The 18,725-nt window shown below is 35.9% G+C and overlaps 1 protein-coding gene across 1 annotated transcript in view; it reads right to left on the reverse strand.

Moving 5' to 3' along the window:
* The window catches only part of PGR (progesterone receptor), a 36,470-nt gene that overhangs the window by 17,208 nt on the left and 537 nt on the right, over positions 1 to 18,725 (reverse strand). The window contains exons 2-4 of the mRNA XM_026034967.1: positions 18,144 to 18,721; positions 16,695 to 16,846; positions 5,759 to 5,875 (exon numbers count right to left, since the gene is read on the reverse strand). Coding sequence (XP_025890752.1) covers positions 5,759 to 5,875; positions 16,695 to 16,846; positions 18,144 to 18,721 — 847 coding nt within the window. The remainder of the gene's footprint in view (positions 1 to 5,758; positions 5,876 to 16,694; positions 16,847 to 18,143; positions 18,722 to 18,725) is intronic.

Below are 18,725 nucleotides of genomic sequence, written 5' to 3' on the forward strand. Positions count from 1 at the left end.
AGTCTCAGATTCCGTGCCCCAGCGATCTTGGGTACAATTTACCTCTTTCTGCCACGGAATAACATATTAGTAAGGACAAGAGCATTCCTGACTAGGAACTGCATAGTACAGAACTAAATTCGAACTTACATCTTATGTTACTTCTGAATCAAAAAAAAAAAAAAAAAAAAAAAAGACTATTAGATACCCAGGACAATTTCTCTCAGAACAAAGCTACTTATAGTCCTAAAAATGCTAGAAAGTACTCAGTAACTATTGTTTAGGCATGACGGAAAACTGAGTACAGAGAACACCTTTTGATATTTGATAGTTTATAAATAATGATTTCAGGTATCTTCTGAAATAATGGTTTCAGATGCTTGTTCAATTCAAAGAAAAAAAAGGAAAAAAAAAGGAGGTGGTTTTTACCATATGACAATGACAGTAGTTAGTGAGTAYCCATATTTCTATGTGATTAAATGTATTAGAAATAATGGTTTCAGGTTCGCAGAACTGCTTATGTGTTCATTTCTAATTATGTTGATAAACAGCCACCTATCTAACGGAGAAAGGACTGCTAACAATTCACATTAAACTTTTCCATCTACCACAAAGTGACTCTTAAGGATAAAGGGAAAACAGCAGATTTAATGATAGTTTGGCTTTTTAATTGTAGCTTGCATAAATATTCAGATAATTTCCTGCTCAAAGATAAACAAAGGTCTCAACTTTGTTATATAGTGCGTAAAAAATGCTAATCTGTCTAGCAGCTATTCACCACAGCATTAGCTTGTGAATATTTGGATAGAAGGCTCCTTCTTCGTATACTTTTCATTAATTTATTTTATTTTAATAGAGATACTCAACTTGAAACAGTTTCTTTGAACTCAGTTTTCTTACATACAATCTGCTATAAACAGCAAATGCTATAGCTTTTGTGTACTAAGTGTACCTAAAAAAAGTACATTGTAAAACACAAAAATATACTTCATCTAATTATCAAATATTTTATGATTTTTATGATTTTCTCTTTAATACATAAATCCTGTATTTAATCATTTTTAGCTATATATACAGACTCCTACTGCCCATAAGATGTTGTAGGCAGCAGACATTTCATATTAAAATGGCTGGGTTTCTACTAAGACTCTAAAATCTCACCTGTCTCATCATACTCTGTAATCGGGTGAAATATGTCAATGATTTATTATTCTTGACAGAACACTATGGCTCTGACTTTAAGGTCACTATGCTCTTACATTTTGTGTAGTAGAACAAGGTGTGTACATCCTAGGAGGGTGTATACAAACTAAAGGAACAAAGCAGAAGTAATATATCTTTTAATAAACCCTTTGACACTTTCCAGGAAATCATTACTTGGAAAATTAATTTAAATTTTCTAAAARCCTGTTATGTAGAAGAGTAGGAAGGGGATGGATTAATTTGTGCAGCTAGTAGTAAGTATAGTCCTGAACCTTTCTCTTATCAGAGTCCTAAACAATGGGTGGTCTGTTCTTGATCTCAATATACTACAAAAATCAATCAGTTCTCCTGGGTGCCTTTTCCTTCATGGCAGCTTCCCAAGGGCTTCTACCTAGCAATTCACTAAACAAGCTGAAAGTGGTTCCTCCTGGAGTCCAAACTCCTACTCTGCTGCTTTCCCTCCCAGGTTTCCTGCAGATGTGAGCTCCACCACGTCATGGTTCCTGTAAYCCCAGCAACCACCTACGAACACGTTCTCCACCACTTGTTTCCTGTTTGTGAGCAGCTAGTGAAGAACAGTTATCCTTGGGTGCATGATCTGACATTTCTCTGTGAAAACTGTCATCAGCACAGTCTAGTGTTTTCATAGAATRCCTGAACAAGCCTGACTCCCCTCCACTGCAACTTAACATGTATTTACTCTTCTGCTTGACTGTGGTCCAGAAGYTTTCTGCCATCTTGGCCTTTTTTCTTTACTGAAAAGTTCGGTGGGACTGATAAAAACAGCACATGAGCCCCTGCAACCTTAATTTCTAGCCAGAGAGTCCCATAGCTATCTAGGGAGTCAAAAGTCAGAAGAATCTCTGGGACCTACGGAAATATCCTCTTTGGAAAAAAAATCCACAAAGTTTTCCATGAAAGTTAAAAAATATTTTTCTCTTTGTAGAGTCCGTATTTAAATTCTGAAGGTAGATATTCTGCTCTTTAGCTGACTCTCCTGATCCCCATATGCAAATCAGTGCTAACAGATTGTTTACAAAATATGAAACAGTGGTTGGGGTCTTGGTAGATTGTCTTACTTGAGACTTTTGCTCAACTGGATCACAGCAAATCTTTGTGCAAAGTGAAGTCCCAGGGAAGCAAAGTGAAGTGATCTGCATGAAGGATGGCAGTATATTCCCAGACATGTGCCTGAGACAGAAGTGCCTCAGCAAATTATAAATATATGTGCAGTATTTTAATCTGTTCATTACATTGCAGAGATTTCTTATTCTTAAAAAAAAAAAATGGTTTTTGAAAACAAGTTAACTGCTGATATACTTCAACATTCATCCTAATTTTGATTTTACTATAGGYCTTAGTCCCCCATTCACTGCCATCACGAAATAATGCTTGCTCATATACTTGAAATTTCTGCAAGAAAATCTTATTTCCTGAGGAAATTTCACATGTACTTAGAGGGACATCACTATTTGGAGACTTTTGAATATTTAATATGAAGATATTGCTAGCTGGATATAACAATGGGCTAGATATAATAAACGGGCTATATATATAACTGCCTAATGCAAAAAAATAACCTAACTACAAAAAGCTACCTAAATACAAATATATTATTTACAATTTCCCAGCACTACTTGAGAAAAAAAAAAAAAAAAAGCATTCAAAGAGAAACAGGAAGTTATTACTCTTTTCACAAATGATAGTAAACTCCATCTGGAGAACCTTTTTTCTCAGGTTTTGGGTTCAAGTATGAAGACATAGCATATCCACATGCTACTCCATCAATATAGCTAGGAAAAGCATTCAATTTTTTTCCTTTTCAGACACCTACTTCCAGAGCAAAATCTGTATGTTCAAAATTACTAGGAAAAGGTTATTTTTTCAAACTAGCATCCAGAAACATTTACAAAATTTTTTCTATGTAGAATTACAATGCAGAAAAACACTGAAATGCAAACTTGATGAAATGAAATCAAAACACTGAAATGAAGACTTGAATTTGTCTTTAAGACATGAAAACTGAAATCATGATTAGCACCAGATTCTTGATTGCACAAAACTCACAAACAGGAATGAATGAATTAATCTGAAGTAATAAATGTGATGTAATTCACACAGTTGTCCCCAAACCTTACAAAATWAGGTTTTATGTTTGCCATCTCTCCTTTCCTGAGTCTCCATTCTTACCATATACTTTCCACAGTCCATCCTGTCTTTTTTGTTTTCTCCTCTTCGAAACATGAGGGAGAATTCCATCCTCTGGGCAAGCAACCCTTCAGGTTCCAGGGGAAAAGTCTGCTCCTTGCAGCACTGTTTCTTCCCTCCATTCCTACCTCAGCTCTAGCACATCACTTCTTTCCTGGGAAGCACACTGCTAAGGATCCAAAGGGCATGTTTTCTCCCTTTCAACTCTCCTCCTTCCAGTCCAACAAGCCTGTCAGCTCCCTTCTATCCCACACTTCCATTTTTTTTTTTAAATGAGAGGAAGGACCGACAGAACAAGGTGTAGCAAGGAGGGAGAGACAGCAATACCAGAGCATGTTTTTCCTCACTGTCGGTCCCCAGTGCTGTGGGGAGACACAGATGCAGTCTGGAGAACAGGACTTTGAAGAGAGGTAGTGGTGAGGATCCAGGAAGGTGAGTGAGTACAAAATAGATGACAGCAAAAATTGCAGCCCTGCTTCTCTCTCCTCTCATTACACTGACTGTCCCCTGAGCCTGCAGCACTGTCTCTTACCGGGATGAAATACAGAGAGCCCGCAGCTGCAGCACTTCACTGGTTGGCAACTACTGATTTACATCACTAATAAAAGAATAAAATATAAGAATGATACAATGATCATATGTGCAAAATACTCCAGGAGCATTGCCACAATTAACAGAGTTTGAAAGTGTACAAGCCTGTGAAATTAGAATGTCAGCCCAAAAACCATAAACATGTTGTAATTTATGAATGGACTTAAACTTGCAAGATAATGAAATTAGCAGCAGTATATAATGTCAGCTCTTCCTGCAGGGACAAACAAGAATGTGTGTACACAGAGTGAGATAGGTGCTTGATGCATTAAAATAAATGATACTAGAAAGCGTTTGTCTTTCCTTTTTTATTTTTTAATTTCCTTTGCAAATAAATTCATTATTTCTATTATCTCCACATAGCCATTTGTAAATAGTGTTAGCCACCCATTTTAAATAGTTGTGCTGGGTCAACACTTTATATTGCTAAAGTTCTCATAATGTGGAAAAAAAAAAAAAAGGAAAATTAACTATCATTCCCTCATATAAGCAGAGCAAAACTTTCCATGTGAATACTTCATCTTATACCATTGCTTTTCCGACTGTGGGATTTCCAAGATATAGTGCACAGCTTTCATTAATGTTACATAAAATAGCAGAGTGTTCTTCAAAGTAAAATCTGTTTCAGAGAGTCACGAACTGGTTGAGGTTAGAAGGGACCTCTAGAGATCATCTAGTCCAAGCTCCCTGCTCCAGCAGGGACACCCAGAGCACAGGGCACAGGGTGGGATCCAGGCGGGTTTGGAAGATCTCCAGAGAAGGAGACTCCACAGCCTCTATGGRCAGCCTGTTCCAGGGCTCTGCCACCCTCATAGGAAATAAGTTCTTCCTCATACGCTGATGGAACTTCCTGTGTTTCATCTTGTACCCATTGTCCCTTTTCCTATCCCTGCAATTCCCTGTGATCCCTATTTTACCCACTCGTAAAATTTACCAATCTGTTTGGGATCCATGTATGGAAGATGCCAGAGGACTATGATGTGGCACTAGACAAATGGTGTCACTGGCCAAAAATAAGCCCCTGAAGACTCTTGCCACTGCCCTCATCCTGCAATTACAGTGAGGGAGGAACCCTGGAACGGAGGCTTCAGGACACSAGGGAATATATTTGGCCTCCAAGCAGTTCTTGGAGCAGCTTGACCTACATAATTAGTAAGGATGCTGGTGTTTATGTAGGGCTTGTGGTTGTGGAAAATAGAACAGAGAGATTTCTGGGGAATGGGCAACAAGAAAGCCAGTAAAATTTTCTCTCCTCTCTCGCTTTTCTTTTTCTCTCATATTTCAGCAAGATACAACAGGAAGATGGACTTTTTCCAGGAAAATTTGGCTCTCTTGTGATATAATAGGATGTAATTTTGCTGACATCTGCTCAAAGCAATAAAAGAGAGAGAGAAAAAAAAAAAAGAGAGACGAGGAGAGTACTGATTCCTGGTTTTACTGTCAACTCCAATTTGCATTTTTTTTTCTAAATTGAATTCTCTGATTCAAAATTATTAATAAATGCACATCAAAGACATAATTCCTACTCTACATCAGTGTGAGAATACATTTTAGCAGAGATATTCCAATAACAATGTATTTTTGTCTCAGAATTTCTAGACTTTTAAAAGAAAAAAATACAAAGAATCCTAAATTATTTTTTWAAAATGACAATTCTTTAAAAAAATAACATTTCTATATCTTTTTTACTTTATAATATCAAATTAATAACCAAATACACTGAAGGAAGTTTTATTTACTGATTTTTTTTATGAATCAGACTTGAAAATTATCTCACCTCCCAGGACCATACCAGCTTGACAGCACTTCCTCAAGCGACATGCTGGACAGTTCTTCCTACGAATTTTATCAACTATACAGTCATTTCTTCCAGCACATAAGTAGTTGTGCTGCCCTAGAAGGAAAAAAAAATGCAAGATTAGTATGTTTTGTAACATGACAAAATAATTTCTCTGTATAAATGATCTAAAAATAAAAGAGGATTTAAATCAAAATGTACCATAACCATTAAATGTGTCCTTCATTTTTATGTTAACTTTTAAATAACTGTCACTATTTAAATATAATAATTTATTTAGCTTTCTTAGTAGGGATATTCCCAATATATGTAAGTCAAAAACAACTGCACAATATAATGTAAATAAAGCAGGGAGGTAGATTGATTTTTTTCAACCATACTTCTTCTCTATGTGAGTTATTGTCCCTGCTTTTAAAGTAACTAAGCTAATTTTGATTGATGAGGAATTTCATATTAAAAAAAAAAAAGAATACAGTAGACAAAGCAGTGCATTAAAGAGCCCCTCTGGCAGAATAAATAACCTCTGATGGAAAACCAGCATTCCATTAGACCTACCCACATATCACACACTCAGTGAAGGCAAACAGAAGGCTTTTTGGTTTAGGTATGATTGTAGGATTCACAAGACTGGCAACTAAGTTTATTGCTGAATGCTGAAGACCCAAAGCCTTAGGAAGAGGTTGGCATTAGCTTGAGTAAGCATATGAGAATTGCCAGTATTTAAATTCCTTCTTCTCCTTTTAAAAATGATTATCTAAATCTTTGCTTTAAATTTAACTCGTAATTTCTTGTCCTATCTGCCACACTACTCACTTCCTCCTTGTAGCAGCATATTACAGGGCTATCTGTCTATCTGTCAATTTTCTGTCCTCTAAGCTAAACAAATCTAACTTACTTAATCTTTTTACATACTTTACATGTTTTCTAGACATCTGATTGTTCATATATTCCACAATACCTATTACAAATTTTTGAAAAGTAGCTTCCAAAAAGAAGCAGCAGTATATCCCAGGATAAACTAGTGCTAATTTTGGTGGAAAAAAATATTATGACCTACAATGAAAAGTTATTAGAATAATGATTTGGATACCCAAACTGCAAGTGAAAGTTCTCAAGACAGACACAAATGGAAGACTAAATTACAGGAAATGGTGCATTTCCGTAACATAWGGTTTATGTGATTTTCCTAGATGTAATAGATTTTTTATTATAGCAAAAAAAAAGTTATTTTTATTAAAAAAAAAAAAAAGGTCAAAAACCAAAACCTGGATATTGCTTATCTTAAAATTGGGATTTATCTTCTCTGTATTGAAAAATGAATATTTGAAAATAGCTTTCAGCACTAAAAGATAAAATCTAGCTTATGTTCTAACATTCTTTGGATGACAAATTTCAATGAAATTTCTAAATTGTATTTGAAGAGCAGAAGAAAGTATACTGCTATACTTTAGTATGATTTGATCACCTCTATGATTTTATTTTTAAATGAGTAAGCCTAACTCTAGGTAAAGGAAAATAATCCAGTTTTTTACATAATTTTTCAAATTAAGTACAAGTTTATCCTCAACAGTTTATCCTTCCTGTTTGTGCAYATCATACTCTTATTTCTATATCTTCAGTTACTTACCGGTACCTAGTGTGAAATCATGAAAATATTTAAAATTTAAAAATGGGCTAACATAGTAAGGACAAACCACAGGAAGTATCATACCCTGGATGCCTCCTTTCAGTACAGACCTCCAAATAAAACAGATCTCTATAGCACAGCTTTCAAACTGGTATTTATTTTTAGATCAGTATTACTCAGTTAGCCATCTGAGTCCAAGATCATTATTTTACTCAACTGCTGTTAATCAGCTTTGTTTATAGCAAAATTTGTCTTCTCTCTGCACATGATAAAAAGAGCAACTGTTCTTCAATATCTTTCGTACACATCAAAAAACACACTGAAAACGAATCCTCTGAAAAAGAGCAGGAGAAAGAGGAATATTCCAACAAAAAGAGAGTCACTAGCGCTAAGCCMTTTGAATAGCAATTTGTTTATTTCTACGCTTTTAGGTTTTTTTTAAGATAATTGATTCTGAATTCTTAATGGGTAATTCTTACCCATACTTTTAAGAACCTGTCTATTTTGTTTTGTTTTGTTTTGTTTTTGTCTTTTCCTTACTGATATGACAGGGAAATATAAAAATTTGTCTCAAGCACTGTGTGGTATTCGAAAAGTATTTATAAATATAGTAAATCAAAAATCATTACTAAAGCACCTTTTACTTTTTCCCATTGCTTCTAATTTTGTGTTCCTTTATTGCAGGAAACATTAACAAAAGTCTAATCTCAAAAYAAAAGCCTTTCTTGCTTTTGGCAGCAGACCAGGAATCAAACCACTTTGGACATGTCTTTCTCACGATTATAYGCAATTTTTCCTTGAGCTCTTGCTTTGTCTTTGTTAGCTACAAAAGCTGCATTTTGACAGGCATCAACAGTTTTAAAAGTCTGTTAAACTCAGACTAATATGAAGTGAGTCAAACTCTCTCTGTATTATGGCATTCTGATGCTTTATCATAGTTAATTGCCCACATGAACCACATGAAGGGAATGTAAGCATGGAACTGACGGTTAAGTTTTATAGGGAGGTGGGTTTAGTTTGAGCAGTTGTGTGTGTGCTTGTGTCCAGGCAAGTATCTCTTTTGGATTCCTTTTTTGGTAACTCATTGARTCTATGCATTGTTTTAGTCCAGGTAGAGCATGTCTACCGCAAGATCAAAAAAAGGACTACTTATATCCAATACAGCAGATGATTGAGAATATGGAGAAAATGGTAGGAGAAAAAAAGAAAGAAAGCAAGCAGGAGTCATATAAAATTTACAAGGCAAATAACATAATCATATAATAAATAATATGGCAAAAGTATTGGGGAGAAGAAAGGAAGGGAAGTGTTGATGATGCTAGTAAATCAGCAGGTATTCATGATCATGAGGAGTGGGTACTTTGTATCTAGAATTGTTATTGTTATTATTATAACATGTAAATGTTATTTACATTTTTGTGAATGTAAAAGGTATGATACACAACCTTATGTCTCTCACCTATTGGTATTTCAAATATCAAGCTAAGAAGGAGCAGGAACAATTCCATAAAAAATAAATTATAAAAACCTATATGAATATGAAGAAAATTCTCATAAATATGTTTGCAGCATTCATCAAAGACCTTCCAATGACTTGCAGAATAAATTAGTCAAAAGTCATGAAGTTGGTAGATTAAACTATAATTTCAAAAAAAAAACCCATAAACAAAAGATTGTATGGAAAAATAAAATGAAATAAGATCTTTGTTAATTAATTTAACATAGGCCTGTAACAGAAAAAAAAAAAAAAAAAAAAAAAAAAATAGAAAATTAAAAAAAAAAAAAAAAGCCTTTCAGAAAGTRATGATGATTTCCAAAACTTAGTATTTTCAGCTCTTCTATGGCACTATACGTCTGTTGTTCCTTGRTCACAATTTTTAATTAGCTATATCACTAGAAGAAATATGAAAAATAATTAAATTGAAAACTTTTTGTCAGTGAGAAAGCTATTTCATATAAGCTACGGATCATGGCATGCTTCTATGACCATAAAATCAGAGCCTCTTAAGTACTGCAGGTATTTTGAAGGCATACATAATTCAAGAGTGTGTCCAAAGAAGGACAACACAGGTGGTGAAGGGGCTGGAGCACAGTCCTTATGGGGAGCCATTGAGGGAGCTGGGGTTATTTAGTGTGGAGAAGAGGAGGCTCAGGGGAGACCTTATCGCTCTCTACAACTACCTGAGAGGAGATTGTAGTGAGTCAGGGGTCGATCTCTTCTCCAGAATAACTAGAGACAGAACAAAAGGAAATGGCCTCAAGTTGTGCCAGGGGAGGTTCAGGTTAGATACTAGGAAGAATTTCTATACGCAGAGTAGAGAAGCACTGGAACAAGGTGCCCAGGGAAGTGGTAGAGTCACCATCCTTGGTAGTGTTGAAGCAATGTGTAGAGGAGGCATGGTTTACGGTTGGACTAAGTGATCTTAAAGGTCTTTTCCAACCATAATGATTCTATGATTCTAATCTTTTATTATTCTTCCAAGTCTTACAACACTACAAGAAGGAATTTATTTATATTTCTCCCATTGTACTTCCCATTTTCAGAGAAAGTATTATGGCACATTGCCACGATGAAGGTTTTCAAACGTGTTTTCTCCTTATTCTTCTACTTGTCAGAGTTTTTCTGTCCTACAACTGAACCAGTAGAACTAGCTCACTCCCTATACAAGCAATAATAGGAAAATAAAAGCATTTAGTAGCAGAAAAGGCAGCGGGGGGCAGAAGAGAAATATAAAAAATTTGCTTTCCATTGATTGAAACATACTACTGACTAGTTGAATGAAAAACAGCAAGGAAGGGATCATTTAAATATCGAGATTCTGCAGTGTGGACACCCAGAAGAATCAGTAGCATACACACACCCTTCCAGGTAAGAAAAACAGGCACTTTAGGACACTTAGGATCTTAATGTTGAGCAAATGCCTGAACTATGGTCCTTAGGTAGTTTGTTTGGTTCCAAAAGAAGCTTGAGGCAAATAGTCCAAAGATGCCTATGGTTTAGTGCAACATATCTCACAGAAAATACTGTCTTTGAGAATCATGGAAGATAATTACTGGACAGGAATAGAGTAATATGCTCCTGGATCCAAATATCTTTATGTAAATTTTACTATATTTGAACTACTAAAGACTTGAGCTGTTGAAATGTGCTTAGACATTAACTAATACTAAGAAACAGCCACTTGTGAAAGGCACGAGAGTTATTACAAGACTTAATCAGGAAAACTCTGAAGTGCAGCCATGTATCGGTGCTCATATTGTCTGACTATAACATAGAAATGCCACATTCTGAAGGCTTTATTTCAACATCTTCTAAAGAATCATCTCAAGTTCCTCCTCATCATTTTAAGCACAGTTTAATGTGGTAGCCAGCATCAAATCCTAATATATTTTTAGCAAATACTAGTTTGATTTCTAAAACCCTGCTAGCTGTCTTGATATCAAGGGTGGAATTCACCTCACTAAATGCAGACAATGTACATCATCTGATACTTCTTTTATACTCTGCATAGAGAAATAGTTACTGTTAGAATACTATTCTTTACATCTTAGCAGACAYCTAAAAAAGTTACAGAATCACTTCCAAAACATGTTTCTCTCCATTCACTGCCTGTAAAGTGAACTTAACGTGAGTGGCTCTTCAGTGTGGGCTGTAYATTAAAGGTATATATATTTCAGCATATAACTACCAGAAACTGCTATTATAATAACTAATATTTTCTATTCCACCTTAAAAGATGTTTAACGCAATATTCAACAGAGCTTATAATAAATACACTACATAAAATTAACCCCCTAAAGCCTTAATAAGTAGTAGTAATTACACTCTAAGCCATCTCTGTCAGGAAAAATCAGTAACAACGGACCACAACGGCAGTAGTAAGGAGTTCAGCATTAACACAATCATCAAAGTACCAGAATTAATAAAATCTTAGCCACTCAATTGTTGTGCCTTATGTTAGCAATTAAACAAGTTAATGTTTCTTAATTTGTTGAAAAATATTTTTAAAATCAGAATATGAATACATACAATTATGTATCAATACAGATCTTTAGACTTTCCCTTTTCATTTTGAAAATATTTTGTTCTCACAAAAGTGAGACTTTCTAATTGAACTTTAAAACCTTCAATGCAGTAGCTTTGTACATGTGATGTGGGGAATCCACATAGTGGACTTCACACTAACGCTTTTCAGTAACGTGAAATATGAAATAGTTTTAATAATACTAAATTTGGTATAATTACTTTTTAAGTGAAAAGCATTTTGCCTATTTCATATAAAACTTCCATCACTATCTTGTCCATGGTATAAACTGTACCAATTTCTGGGACCCAATCTGGAAAACTGGATTAACAAAACTGGATTGCAAATTCTTGCAGAGGTGGGAAACAAGAGRTCTTTTTTCAGAGCTCCCCAGCCAATCTCAAAGCCTAAAGATTTTGTATAGTGTTCCATTTCATTATCCTTCCAAAGAAAGCAATTGTATTTGTTTATTTAATTATTTGGTCTCCATTCTTAAACTATGGAAAAGCACTTTTATTTAAATTTGCAATTTTTCTTTATGCACAGCATTTCGCTACAGGATGTAAAGAATCACACTATCACCATAAAACTGGCTATACAAATCCGAGTCCCATAAAATTTTTCAAAAAGTTTGCTTGAAGTGATGGTCAGACTATGGTCAGATCTACAGATCTACAGATGGTCAGATCTACAACTACAGACAATGCAGGTTGTTCTTATTTCAATACTTTCTTCCACCTGTACCTCTTCTTATAAAGAAAAGTCCTATAGAAACTGTACTTTCCATGAAGTAGTGTCCAACTAGATCTCTAAAAAAAACCCAAAACCTTCACATTTTGTCAGTTACATGTTAGCTAGTACCTAGGGTAGAGCTTTGCTCCCTGATACTATTATTTGTATATGACCATTGCCCCGATCTTGAAGGAAAAATTAAAATGAGGTAAGTTTTCTACTTAATCACCAATTTGGTTTTCTAACAGTAACAAAGTGTTACAGTGCTTAAACATACCATGAACAGCTTTTCACACATCTGCTGTAACACTTATTAATGTTGGTCTCAAACTCTTCAGATTTGGGGACCTACTTTTCACTGTATGTCTAAGTAATATAATCAAAGGATGAAGGGAAATAAACACCTTATATAAAGATTATTAACCAAAATAGTAAGTAGTAGGAGGAGAACTTTATATAGGAGAGACAATACCTTTTTTTTTTTTTTTTTTTTTAAGAATCTACGTAATTTGTACTTTTCATCAGTAAAACATCTGCAAACAAAACTCTTGAAAAGTTCTCTGATGCTCTTCAAGGCATAAATTTTGCCATGCTTTTACATATGTAATCTAATTACTGTTATCCTGCATGACTCTATATGAAGATATCTTTCATAGATAACATTAAAGACTCCATCAAATTAGTGTTAAAAAAGTGTTCACCTGCATAATTATTATTCTCCTAATCACAGCATCACTGAATCACAGAATAGTTGAGGTTGGAAAGGACCTCTGGAGATCTAGTCCAATCCTCCTGCTCCAGCAGGGACACCCAAAGCATGGGGCACAGGGTGGCAGCCAGGCGGGTTTGGAAGATCTCCAGAGAAGGAAACTCCACAGCCTCCCTGGGCAGCCTGTTCCAGGGCTCTGTCACCCTCACAGGAAAAGTTCTTTGTCATATGGAGATGGAGGAATCATGTATTAGATATAATCATATATTAGAAATACTATATCTAATTTTTGTGTGACCGTGAAGTAGATCTAGTAGTAATTTCCACTCACTAACAGTAAATCACTTTACAAAAACACTAGTTCTACTTATTAGAAAACATTGCTTCTATTGTTTCTGAGTACTTTTTGATTGATATCTCAAATAACAGTCATTCTCAACTCACTGACAAGAAAGGTAATGTTTCCTGAAAGAAAATAAAACAAAAAACAGAATATTTGCCCCTTAGCTATCCTTATCCCTTAGCTTTTCCTTAGCTATTCTTCCCATTTGCAGTATTATTTTTTTCCCGACTTCCCCAAAAATCAACTCATTTTTTTCAGATGCTCTAAAAGCTGTTGTTCAAGGTCTTAAAAGTGTATTATGTATTTTCTAATCAAATATTTACTAATCATAGTCTTTCCCTTAAGTCTGTCCTGAAAGACAAAACTTACTTCTGAAAATATTGCAACCTGCATGGAGACTTAAAACTGGGCAAAAAATTAATTCAAAGCCTATTGAAAATGAATATTTTTTCTAAAAAAATTATCTGCCTGTGATTAACCTATTTCTCCTCAAGATTCTGTTTAGCACAAACTATATATGTTTTACTAACATTTTTTCCTTTATGATCATATGAACCTACAGAAATCAAGGACCCAGCAATGGATACTACGCACCATATTATACAATTCATTATGAACAAACATTCAATATTTGCTATCAACAAACAAACCGAAATAATTTATCCTAAATCTACTCATTCATGTTAGTGATTTTAAAACAGTTCTGGATCACTGCTAAAGTGTGAATGGTTAAGTTAATTATATTATAAATCTTTGTTGGTTATAGTCAAAAGTATGATTAAATCTTACTAGCTGTAGAATATTTCTAGGTTCACTTGTATGGCCTAAATAATTGTTTGTTCTGAATATTATGACTTGACTTTATTCTGAAACATCAGAGATGAAAAACGGAGTTTTCTGGATAATGTAACRGCTCCTTTTAACACAAAGGGAATATTTAATTAATAAGGTAATTTCCACACACAAAAGGAGAGTTAAAATAATTGGTGTGTGAACCGAAAGATGACAAAGGCTTGAAACAGCAAGCATATTTGAGATTAAATAGATTTTTTAAAATAGAAATAGACATTTCTCAGCAAATTATAAGGCAGTATGCTTTGCCCCTTTATTTTATGTTCTTGAAAGCTTCATAAGATATGAAAGTCATCTAAACACAGAAAATCCAAGTAGCARATTTCTATTTACGATTTTATAGTACTATTTCTTATAGTAGGTACTTATATACAGTAAATCTAAAGTGGAGTCATGACTACGAGTTTGCATTCACAAAGTTTAACGATTTATTTACAAGAATTATTACTTAATAAACAAAATAGCTATGACTGTAATCGTACTATCCAAAATTTATAAAGGTTAAATAATTCACTCATACTTCAAGAAATGATGGGCATGGAGATATTTCACATTAAAAATATGCTCAAATAAATTTACACAATTATTTTGTAAACTTCCAAATGCCATTTTCTATTGTATTTGTAATAAAAATATCCTTTTTTTTTTTTTTTTTTAACTGGAGAGTATTCTATTACCCTTAGTTGTAATATAAAGTTAAAAGTGAAGTACACCTAAACTAGAGGGAAACCAGGCATTAATCCATAAATGAGATTATTTCAATGCTGCTTATTATATCCTGTGCTTCAGTTAAAATGGGAAGTCTGAGTTTTTTAGAATTTTCCATAGACTTACACCTTCTACAAAAAGCCAGGCACCTATGAATAACTCTGTATCTGTCTCTGTCACGCTGCTTTTTTCTGTCAAGCTTTCCGTTAAGAATCATGGCCTATATTTTTTATTGTTTTAATCCCCTTTCTGAGGTGTTGTCCAGTCTTTGAATATTTTTAATACAGAAATCAATTTCTCATAATATTCTAACTCTTTGCAATCACTTAAAAATGCCGAGTATGAACATGCTATGTAAAGCGTATGTATTTTGTTTGTGTAAATGCTGACCTCCTTTCATTTTATGACTATATTCTTGATCCTGTAAAATTCTACAAATACACATTTTCCATAAATTACTCGCAAAACCAAGCTTTGATTAAGACACTTTTACTAACAATTCATATCTTCTTATCACTGATATTTTTATGCTGAACACTAATAAAATGCATTTTTGAGCAGGCTCACCTTCTGTACAAGTATTGAAACTGAGTTAGGAAAGAGATTAAATTTGAATGGGATTGAATCAAATTAAAATAGAAAACACATATATATACACATATAACGGCGCAGTTGAAATAAACTTTTAAAAATATAGCATTCATGAATTATGCACATTCTTAAAACTTGTTTGGCATTTTTAAGTATATGGGTGGTTCACCAAAAGRAAAAAAAAAGTAAAGTATGTGAAGCAAAACCAAGAGGCTAGATTAACACAGCTAAAAAAACTTAAGCGTGTATTTCTAGCATTGTCTTAAGAGCCAGTTCTTCCCCTGTTTTTAATAACTGCTTCTTATACCTCCCACAAATGTATTGGAGAAGAAAAAGCTGCAGTAACTCCAAAGTCAACATAGTCTAGTGTCCTTAAAAACATGTGTGTATGCTTCAGCTAGAAAATAACAACGTTGTTGTTGTTTTAGAATGCTATTTCTCTAAGATCTTAGTTTCTCAATATTCATATCCCTCTTCATTTGAAGGTAAATTAAGTCTATAAAGTTGGATAAGCTGTGCATCATAATATGAAAACTTAAGATGGATTTTTTTATTTTGAGGAAATCTATACATTGCAATAACAGATTGGTTAAGTATATGGAACAGCAACCTTAATATCCTAGTTCCTGTGGGTAAGATTATAGCTACAGAAAAGGAGACAGGGCATAAGATGTAGGCACATTTGTTATAGGGCATCATTGGTTGAACTATATAAAGAAATCTGTTCTTGTATTTGTTCCAGATTTAAAACCTCAGCAGGCATATATTGACAATGACCTCAAGTCACACAATATAATCCAAAAAGAATAAATAAGTATAAGTAATCTTACTATTGTCTTATTAAACCTGCAGCTTGCCTTAGTTAATTAATGTCTGGCTGGAACAAAAGTCAAACCCATTTATCGTTACTTGAATAGTTCAGTAAAACATGAAATTCTTCCACAAAATTCAGGAGGCCAAATTCTTCATTTTGCAAGCAAGAAAAATGCCTCATGACTTAAAAAACAGAATGAACATTTTATTTGATTATCACTCAAACTTTCAAAATTAAAATGGGCAATATGGAAGATTGTTATGGACTTCTGCCTACCCAGAGAAAGTGATCAACAGCAACTAATAAAAGTAAAACAAATAATGTTGGTAAAATCAGTTAGGAAAGAATTTAGTATTCACTGCAATACTTTAAATAGAGTTGCCAAAACAGCAAGTACAGAAAATCCTAACTACAYTCCTAATACTTTTAAAGATCTGTTTCAGCAATTGCTACAAGTTATGTKCTTTGCAGTGCCTAGAAAGAAGTAACTAGGAACAACAGCATCATAAAGTACCTTCCATTGCCCTTTTAAAGAAGACTTTACAACTTCCACAGGTAAGTACTCCGTAGTGGCAACCAGATGCCTCATCACCGCAGATGAGGCAAATCTTCTGGGGTAAGGATTCAAAGCTGTACTGAGGACTTTGGCTGGTCTCTGTATCTGGCCTTTAAAAGAAAAAGAATTAAGAGAAATTATATATTTCGATTTGTGGCAGATAAGCTAATTTGTAACAGCTACTTGTATTAATCAGTTTTATATTTAAAACTTCAGGGTTTTTTAAATTGTAACCAAACCTCAGGAGGACAATAAGACAAAAATTAGAAAACTGCAAGTATGACTGCATTTCYATTTGCAGGCTTCTCTATAATAGAAGTTACAGTTACAAAATCTGCCAAGGCATAAAAAAGTTATTATATTGGTCAAAGTAATATTCCAACCTTCATTAGCCGAAGAAGGTAAAAATCGAGGCCCTTGTCAGAATGTTCATCTTCCCTCTGGGCAACAACCCTTTTGAGTAAAGCCATACTACTTTCTATACCTTTTCCTAAGCACAGAATTGCAGAGAAACAGAATCAAATTGAAATAAACTGAATTTCAAAAGCTCTTTTCACACAGGARCAATTTATCTTAGCTAGAAAAAAATCTTTACAAATCAGATCGTCTCCTCCCATTCAGTTGCAGCCTTCGGACCAACAACTAGTTTGGATGGGAACATTAAGGAAAGCTAAGGAAAGTACTTCCAAATTTCTTTGCAAGAAGCAAACAAACAAAGAAAACAAAACCCACTAATCTACTTAATCTTGATGTTTCAAAACATCCAAGGATTTCTGTTGAGGCTGCAGCATTGCGTGCATATATATTCGCATGCCTCCCTATGTAATGCATAACACCTTGGAATCACAGAAAGCCACTTCATTCTAATAAATCTATATAAATATTTGAAACATTTCAGGGTTCTTTTGTTTTCGTATGAAATTAACTGKTTTTTTTTTCCTCAAATCAAGAATGGATATTTCAAAGAATACTTAGACATCTATAAATACTGTCTATGTGCGGATTAGAACACATTCTGCAAAACACCCCGCTCCTCCCTTCTTCAGGACTGATTTCTTGCTGAGACATTACCTTGTAATGAACAGTTACCAAGATAAAAACGCTACTTTTCTCAAACCAGAACTGTGCCTGAAGGATTTTAAAATGTATCAGTTGCAAAGCTAAAACACAACACAGCAAAATGCCTCACGGCTCGCTCCCCACACGAACTGCGCTTCCCGAGCGGGCAAAACACCAGCCAGCTACCGTCACACCGAAGTCAGCGCCGTTTAAAACCGTCAGACGGGGTTTAGACGGGGAAAATGGACGTAGYTGCCTCAGCATCCTCCACGTGCGCTTAACGCGCCCAAGGGCCGCGGCCCCGAGCGCCCAGCGGCCGCGGCGCCCGCGCCTCGCGCCGCCACTCACCGCAGGTAGCCGAGGTAGGGCGGGCAGAGCGGCGGCAGGGCCTCCTTCAGCACGGCCGCCGGGAAGCCCAGGGGCTGGTGGCCGTTGAGGGCGAGCGGCGGGTAGAGGCCCGGCGGCGCGGCGGAGGTGGAGGGCAGGCTGTCGGGCGCCGCCGCCGCGGGCCCGTAGGCGCCGGCCAGGAGCGCAGACTCGGTCTTGTAGAGGACGCACTCGAGCGAGGAGTCCTGAGCGGCCCGCGGGTGCTGCGCGAAGTCGGCGGGGCCCGCGGCGCCCTTGGCGGCCAGGTAGGCGCCGCTGCCCTCCTCCTTGATCTTCAGCGCGGGCTGGAAGTCGCCGTAGGCGAAGGGCCCCTCCTTGCCCTCGGGGGCCGCCGCGTAGGCGAAGTCCGCGAAGTCGGCGGCGGCGGCGGCGGGCGAGGCGCGCGGCCCGAAGGCGCCGCTCTCGAACTCCTCCACGTCGAGCAGCTGCCGCGTGCGCGACGCCAGGTAGGCCGAGTTGAGCGGCAGGATGGGCACGTGTACGTAGTCCTGGCCGGGCTCCGCCGGCGGCGGCGGGGAGGCGGCGGGGGCCGGCGGCGGGGCC

Source organism: Nothoprocta perdicaria, unplaced genomic scaffold (genome assembly GCF_003342845.1).
Source record: "Nothoprocta perdicaria isolate Ctin4 unplaced genomic scaffold, notPer1 scaffold_153, whole genome shotgun sequence".
Classification (NCBI taxonomy): Eukaryota; Metazoa; Chordata; class Aves; order Tinamiformes; family Tinamidae; genus Nothoprocta; species Nothoprocta perdicaria.